The sequence below is a fragment of the Symphodus melops genome (assembly GCF_947650265.1).
Source record: "Symphodus melops genome assembly, chromosome: 11".
NCBI classification, from domain to species: domain Eukaryota; kingdom Metazoa; phylum Chordata; class Actinopteri; order Labriformes; family Labridae; genus Symphodus; species Symphodus melops.
The window spans coordinates 450,283-457,782 of NC_136701.1; the positions used below are offsets into that span (position 1 = coordinate 450,283).

Genomic DNA, 7,500 nt, shown 5'->3' on the forward strand with positions numbered 1-7,500 from the left:
TCAAAGGTTTAATGGATTCTTTAGCAGCACAACCTGTATGATTAAATCCTTACTAACAGACCGAACTGCGCATGTCCGCAGAGACAGTGATTAACTTTAAGTTAAATTAAACATTTAGACAAACTACTGGATTGAATCAGACAGAACGGATGGACGCTGTTACCGTAAAGTCTCCCGGTGAACCGACCGTAAAGTCTCCCGGTGAACCGACCGTCAGCTGCGGAATCAACGGAACATCCCTGGAGTCACATTCAGCTGGGAGACAATTTAACCCGTTACACCTTTCAGTTCAAACACACCGACAGAGGTGTTCCAACATTACTGTCCGGATTGTGTCGGTGTACACAACACAGCCACTTCCGTTAATAGTCTTTCAGAATAAAAGCACGATCAGTCAATAAAAAGTGATAATTATTGAAGGCAACTTTATTTATAAAACACTTTTATTTGCGTGTAAAATGGTGTTTGATATGAACTACTGGTCCATATTTATTTGTCTTATTTTCAAACTAAATTACTTCATGTACCATCACACTCTGTTTTTACACTCTTACACAATCACTGCTTCTTCATGTCTGTCACGTGACCTGTTTTTAACCCTTTTGTGTCCGGTCTGTCATCAATCTTCTTCTCTTCATATTTATGGATGCATCTCTGATTTGAAATGAGTTCCTCAGATTCTAAAAAGGATTTATGCCTGAACTGTTAACTGTCAGATGATGAGAGAGGATTTAGTGTGCGAAGGTTCAGCTCTGATAATAGTTGAATAATCAGAGAAGAACAAACAGTGAACCATTAAAGAGCAGGATCGAACATGGCTTCATGTGGTTCCTCAGGTCGGTGTGTAGGGGAGCTGTTGGTCTGGTCACTTCACAACAGCTGGTTTTATTTGATTCTTTTGAAGATCTTACTGATGTTAAAACTCTTATAGGCTCAAACATACTCGCTCAGATGTGAGGGCGAGAGAGTGAGGGCGAGAGAGAGAGTGAGGGCGAGAGAGTGAGGGCGAGAGAGAGAGAGAACGAGAGAGAGAGAGAGAGTGAGGGCGAGAGAGAGAGAGAAAGAGAGCGAGAGAGAAAGAGAGCGAGAGGGCGAGAGACAGAGAGAGAAACAGAGAGAGAGAGGGCGAGAGAGAGAGAGAGAGAGTGAGAGCAAGAGAGAGAGAGAGCGAGAGGGCGAGAGACAGAGAGAGAGAGAGAGAGAGAAACAGAGAGAGAGGGCGAGAGAGAGAGAGAGAGAGTGAGGGCGAGAGAGAGAGACAGAGAGAGAGAGCAAGAGAGAGAGAGAGCGAGAGAGAGAGAGAGAGAGAAAACATACTCGCTCAGATGTTTACCTGTACAACGTGTGTTACTGGAGGATTCCTCTAGAGGGAGCACCACATAACTCATCATAGAGTAGCTGCTGGTGTTCTGTGTTAGCGTAGCTTAAAGGAAGTTACACTCAGCTGTTTTAATCAAATCACATCTTTAATAAGCACATTAAAGCCTCCTGTACAAAAGATCAAAGAAAAAACAATCCAACACTCCACTACACACTCCCAATGTTCAGTCCTCTGCCCACCTCCAGTGACATCATCACTTGGTGGCGGCGTTCCCGTGAGGCGGCTGCTGCTGCTGTGGCTGCTGCTGCTCTGCGAGCGCCTGCTGCAGCCGGGTGCGCTTCCTGGAGTAGTGCTGCCAGTGCAGCAGCTGCTGCTCGTCGATGAACTTGGCACACTGGGCGTTCACCAGCTCCTTCCTGAAGTGTTCGTACTGCAGCAGCTCCAACATGTGCAGGCAGTGAGGATACCTGCACAGAGAGGGGGCGTGGCCAGACACAGCTCATTTACATATTTAAAGCTACAGACACAGAAACAGCCTGTTCTGAGCAGGGCTGAAATAGAGGGGTTTATAGACATGATCAAATACAGGATCAGAGTGGATTTACAAGAAGACGACGTGACCTTTAAACAGACTGAGAACAGCAGGTGGTCTTACTTGAGGAACTTGGCGTACTCGGGCTCCTTCCAGTACAGCAGGTACTTCAGATAGTTGATGAACGGTCTCTCTCTCAGGACGCCTCTTTGAGCCAGAACTAAAGACACAAACCAGACGCACAGGAAGTCAGCTGGTTTGTTTCCACACATCTTTAGTTTAACCTGTACAGTTAAACATGTTTTAAATCTCCTTATTTTTCAAACACCTGGAGACACGGCTGACTTGTTTTCAGACAATTTGATTAAATTCATATTAATATGAATGTAGTCATCTTGGTGATGTCACTCACAGTTCAGGTAGTTCGGGTTGGCCAAACATTGAACAAACTCCAGCTCGGACTGGAACCGGTTCCTGGCCTGCTCCTCTGAAACACAGCACACATAAAAACAACCAAACATGACATAACAGTTTTTAAAGAGGTGACAACATTACAAACCCCCTAGTGTTTAAAATGAGTACTGCAGTCTAAACTCTAATCATCACAGAGAGCTGTCTCCCCCCCTCCTCTCACACAGGTCAGCATGTGGTGGACACTGTAGCTTCAGTGTTTAGCCAGCTCTGCATGTGGTGGACACTGTAGCTTCAGTGTTTAGCCAGCTCTGCATGTGGTGGACACTGTAGCTTCAGTGTTTAGCCAGCTCTGCATGTGGTGGACACTGTAGCTTCAGTGTTTAGCCAGCTCTGCATGTGGTGGACACTGTAGCTTCAGTGTTTAGCCAGCTCTGCATGTGGTGGACACTGTAGCTTCAGTGTTTAGCCAGCTCTGCATGTGGTGGACACTGTAGCTTCAGTGTTTAGCCAGCTCTGCATGTGGTGGACACTGTAGCTTCAGTGTTTAGCCAGCTCTACATGTGGTGGACACTGTAGCTTCAGTGTTTAGCCAGCTCTGCATGTGGTGGACACTGTAGCTTCAGTGTTTATCCAGCTCTGCATGCGGTGGACACTGTAGCTTCAGTGTTTAGCCAGCTCTGCATGTGGTGGACACTGTAGCTTCAGTGTTTAGCCAGCTCTGCATGGGTCTGTAAAGCTTTCTGCGTTCTAACCTCTCTCCATGTTTCGTCTCCAACATTGATCCTAGTTTGAGCAGCTTTCTGCTGCTGGAGCTTATTAGAAACATGCAGAGGCTTTTTAGCTCGGGTACAATCACTTCTATCTGAAGCAGTTCCACTGCCCGCTTCCATCGCTGCAACACCTGTTCACCTGATAACTGCTCTCATATCTGGCAAACCCAGGGGTGTCCAAAACGGCCTTCAAAGCCCCGCCTACCTTCTCTGGTCCAATCAGATCCAGAGCATTCAGGAGCAGAATCTAAAGTTAGAAGGAGGACATACTGGCTGCTGCATTGTTGTCAGAGAAGCTTCAACACAGCAGGTTTCCTTCATGATCACACAGGAAGAGAGCAGCTCTCTGATTGGCTGACTGATCACACAGGAAGAGAGCAGCTCTGTGATTGGCTGACTGATCACACAGGAAGAGAGCAGCTCTCTGATTGGCTACAGACTGAGCGGACACGTCGAGACAGAATCTCTTTAGTTTTGAACTGTGATAAAAATAAGAGGCTTTGTTTGAACTAAAATGTTTCTTGAGTTCATCCCATCTGTGTGAGCAGAACTAAATATAAATCACTTCGTACATTGAGACAACTACATCACATACTGGCTGTTTTTTTAACTGATATCTGATCCGTCATCACACCTGTTATATATATTATAAAACATATTTCAGAAATGAGCGTCCGAACAAGAATGTCTTCTTCTCTCTAAACTCTCTAAAACAGTTTAACGAGCTGAAAACAACTGAAACTACAGAGGATGCTAACGTTAGCAACACGAGCTCCGCTCGAACCTGTTTCCATGACGACAGCAGGTCTCTGGTCCGGTCCGGAACACGGCCCACAGCCTCGGTCCGGACGACAGGTCCCAAGAGTTGGTCTCAAACGTGAACAAAATGAGCTTCTGAGCGTTTTTCTTTGTTGCTCTCACAGTAAACAGACTGACGCCATGTTTGACGGAAGTGAGCAAATACGCTTTCCGGCCACCTGCGGTTCAAATGATGTCCGCTAGGGGGAGACATTTAACAACCTGAAATATGAACGAGCCTCAGTGTTTTCAGTTTAAATCAAACATGACGACATGGTTGTACTTTGCTTTCAATATATGAAAAATCATGAGCTAGCTAGCTTTTGATACAAAGGTCTGACCGGAAGTCTGTTTCCGCCAGTTAAAAAAAAAGAAGAAAACTTTGCTTTGTTTAGATTTTTCTTTCCTCTCAGGGAATTAGTCTTGCACGGAGAGCATAAAAACACTAACATTTACAAGACAGCACAAAGGAATAAAAACACATAAAATACACTAAAGCATCACATGATTAAAATAGGGATTTCAGTAGTAAGTTAAATAAAATGCAGAGTGCCAAGTTTATCCTGTATCAGAGTCCTCATCCTGGTCCTTCTGTACCTGAGGTCAAGAGTTCACCAAAGGGGGGTCAGAGGGTCAGCTGGGCTCTTATTGGCTAAATTCAATGTGCCGGTCTGCCAGGTCAGAGATGGAGCACATTTGCTTCCCAGTTATTTTGCTGTTTTGTTTGTAATTTCGACTTAATACCTGCAGCAACAACAACAACAACAACAAAAATCTAAACAAAGCTAAGTTTTCATTTTTATTTCTTTAACTGGCAGAAATGGGCTGTAAATAAATGTTCATGAAATAAAATAATTGAAAAGTTTGTTGACACTTTTTCTCTAAAGATCAACTTTTATTAACAATAAATTAAACTGTTAGCAACAAGTAAGTACAAAACTGTGGAGGTTACATCTGTACAGTACACGTTCACTTCTTCACTCGTGTGTTACTCTATCGGACATTTAAATAGAAAAACAACACAAACCCGTTTTCTAAACACTTCACAACATTTTTATCTACAGAGGTCAGACCTGTTGTATCTTCTTCTAGAAGCATCCCTCTCACTTCTTATTGTTTGACGGGACAGAGTAGAAGACCAGAGACAGACGAGGGAATGTGAGGAAGGAGCTGCAGGTTGTACTTGAACCCGGGCCGCCTGCTTGGAGAACTATAGTCGCCATACATGGGGAGTGACCTGACCGCTAGGTCATCTACAGCCCTTAAACACACTTTTAATTAACATGATCAAATTCCATTGTTCCACATTTCAAAATAAAAACTGTTTGGCTTTTATTTTGAATTCATAAGCGGAGAGCACTTTACTTGCTGTGTGCTTTTATTTTGAAATTAAGTAAGGCACTCTTGACTTTGGACTGGTCAGCTGAGCCGTCTGAGAGTTTGTTACAGTGAAATGAGACGTTCAAAGATGCAGCAGAGACACTGAGGACCACTATCTACAGAGAGACTGAAGGGACAAAATAAATACAGAGACACTGAGGACCACTATCTACAGAGAGACTGAAGGGACAAAATAAATACAGAGACACTGAGGACCACTATCTACAGAGAGACTGAAGGGACAAAATAAATACAGAGACACACTGAGGACCACGATCTACAGAGAGACTGAAGGGACAAAATAAATACAGAGACACTGAGGACCACTATCTACAGAGAGACTGAAGGGACAAAATAAATACAGAGACACTGAGGACCACTATCTACAGAGAGACTGAAGGGACAAAATAAATACAGAGACACTGAGGACCACTATCTACAGAGAGACTGAAGGGACAAAATAAATACAGAGACACTGAGGACCACTATCTACAGAGAGACTGAAGGGACAAAATAAATACAGAGACACTGAGGACCACGATCTACAGAGAGACTGAAGGGACAAAATAAATACAGAGACACTGAGGACCACGATCTACAGAGAGACTGAAGGGACAAAATAACTTCAGGTTAATTACGATTAAAAATGACTGCATCAACTTCAGACGCTGTAGTGAATTTTGAACACATTGAAAGTTGAGAGTTCTCTGACTGCAGCTCTGATAGAAGTTGAACGTCTCTGTTTGGAGCTAGAAACCAAAGTTTTCAAAACTTTGCATTTGAGCAGACTGACGATGTTTCTGAAGTCTGAATCTCCTGAAGGAAAACTGGTCCAGCGATCACGCCAGAAACTGTTTTCAGAAGAAGAGCGAGTTGTTGCTCTCAAACAGGAGCTGTGGCGTTTGCCCATGACGGGAATGTGTCCAGGTTGAACAGGACATGACCCCAGGTGTTGATGGCGAGTGTGATGCAGCCGATCCCGATGATGTTCATGACGACGCCCGCTCGAGCCTGCAGGAGGACGAGGAGAAGGAAGAGGATCAGATGAATCCAAAAGCAGGTTTCTGATGTGTTTTTAAAACCTGTCCTGATAAGAGCAAGACTCACCATGTCAGACACTTTGAGTAAACCGTAGGAGAAGACGATTGCGTTTGGGGGTGTGGCCACTGGCAGCATGAAAGCGAAGGAGGCGCTGAGCGTGCAGGGGATCATCACGTACAGAGGGTTCAGACTTATGGACTGGGACTGAGCGAGGATACACAGAAAACACTCACGTCAATAAATGTCAAAATAAAGCTGCAAAAATGTATTTCAGTGTCCACTAGAGTCTGTCTCCTGCAGTGAGTCAGTCTCCATAGAGCTCTATGTTAAAATGTCCAACTTTACAGCTGCAGTTCCTCCAGTGTCCACTAGAGTCTGTCTCCTGCAGTGAGTCAGTCTCCATAGAGCTCTATGTTAAAATGTTCAACTTTACAGCTGCAGTTCCTCCAGTGTCCACTAGAGTCTGTCTCCTGCAGTGAGTCAGTCTCCATAGAGCTCTATGTTAAAATGTCCAACTTTACCGCTGCAGTTCCTCCAGTGTCCACTAGAGTCTGTCTCCTGCAGTGAGTCAGTCTCCATAGAGCTCTATGTTAAAATGTCCAACTTTACCGCTGCACTTCCTCCAGTGTCCACTAGAGTCTGTCTCCTGCAGTGCAACACAAGCTGAAGAGATGTTGATGTTTTGTTAGACGAGATAAGATAATCCTTTATTCATCTCACGAGCGGAGAAATTTACAGAATAAAATTTACAGAATGAACTACGTTAGCTAAGACCCCACTTATGAATTTGAAAGTTTTTACGCAAACTTTAAACGGCGGTTGCTAACGAGTAGCTAACTGAAACTACAGTGGTTGTCATGGAGACATTAAACATCATCTCGCTGGGAACTCTCTCTCTAATCCTCCTTACAGCCTCTAGTCATGTTTTTCACTGTTCTTGTAAATATTAGGTTAATAAACAACTTATTAAGCTAACGTTTAGCTAGCTTGTCAAATCCGCTGATTAGATCGATGAAGCATAACGGTCGTGACGTCACTATAAACCGACCGTGGTGTAGTTAGCTTGTAGCATAACGTTAGCTTTTTACTTCTCTGGGCTGCATTAACTCTTCAAACTTCATAAACATGATGTTTATCTGTAAAGATTATCAGCTGAACTAAACAGCATCAGAAACGTGTGTTTGACACACAGATTATTTTCTGCAATGATCCAAAATCCAATGCAAAAATCCCATAGACAAATT

At 43.9% G+C, this 7,500-nt stretch overlaps 3 protein-coding genes across 3 annotated transcripts in view; all 3 read right to left on the bottom strand.

Moving 5' to 3' along the window:
* The window catches only part of LOC306831845 (uncharacterized protein), a gene marked incomplete at its 5' end in the record, with an annotated part of 6,307 nt that extends 4,919 nt beyond the window's left edge, over nucleotides 1-1,388 (bottom strand). The window contains 3 exons of the mRNA XM_079356091.1: nucleotides 62-65; nucleotides 164-217; nucleotides 1,334-1,388. Of these exons, the coding sequence (XP_079212217.1) occupies nucleotides 62-65; nucleotides 164-217; nucleotides 1,334-1,388 (113 nt within the window). The remainder of the gene's footprint in view (nucleotides 1-61; nucleotides 66-163; nucleotides 218-1,333) is intronic.
* Nucleotides 1,389-1,445: 57 nt separating this feature from the next.
* On the bottom strand, nucleotides 1,446-4,037 carry med31 (mediator complex subunit 31). Its single transcript, XM_079355903.1, has 4 exons — nucleotides 3,822-4,037; nucleotides 2,266-2,340; nucleotides 1,977-2,073; nucleotides 1,446-1,788 (listed from the first exon to the last, which is right to left on the bottom strand). The coding sequence occupies exons 1-4, from the start codon at nucleotides 3,829-3,831 to the stop codon at nucleotides 1,575-1,577; spliced, it is 396 nt and encodes a 131-aa protein (XP_079212029.1). The 5' UTR covers nucleotides 3,832-4,037; the 3' UTR covers nucleotides 1,446-1,574.
* A 1,883-nt stretch (nucleotides 4,038-5,920) lies between these two features.
* The window catches only part of LOC306832123 (Na(+)/citrate cotransporter-like), a gene marked incomplete at its 5' end in the record, with an annotated part of 13,149 nt that continues 11,569 nt past the window's right edge, over nucleotides 5,921-7,500 (bottom strand). The window contains 2 exons of the mRNA XM_079356561.1: nucleotides 5,921-6,226; nucleotides 6,323-6,460. Of these exons, the coding sequence (XP_079212687.1) occupies nucleotides 6,098-6,226; nucleotides 6,323-6,460 (267 nt within the window). The 3' untranslated portion in view covers nucleotides 5,921-6,097. The remainder of the gene's footprint in view (nucleotides 6,227-6,322; nucleotides 6,461-7,500) is intronic.

Coding starts and splice junctions, on each gene's coding strand:
- med31 (XM_079355903.1), bottom strand. Junction 2,074..2,265: donor CAACCCGAACTACCTGAACT/GTGAGTGACATC, acceptor TTGTGTCTTTAG/TTCTGGCTCAAAGAGGCGTC. Junction 1,789..1,976: donor GAGTACGCCAAGTTCCTCAA/GTAAGACCACCT, acceptor CTCTCTGTGCAG/GTATCCTCACTGCCTGCACA.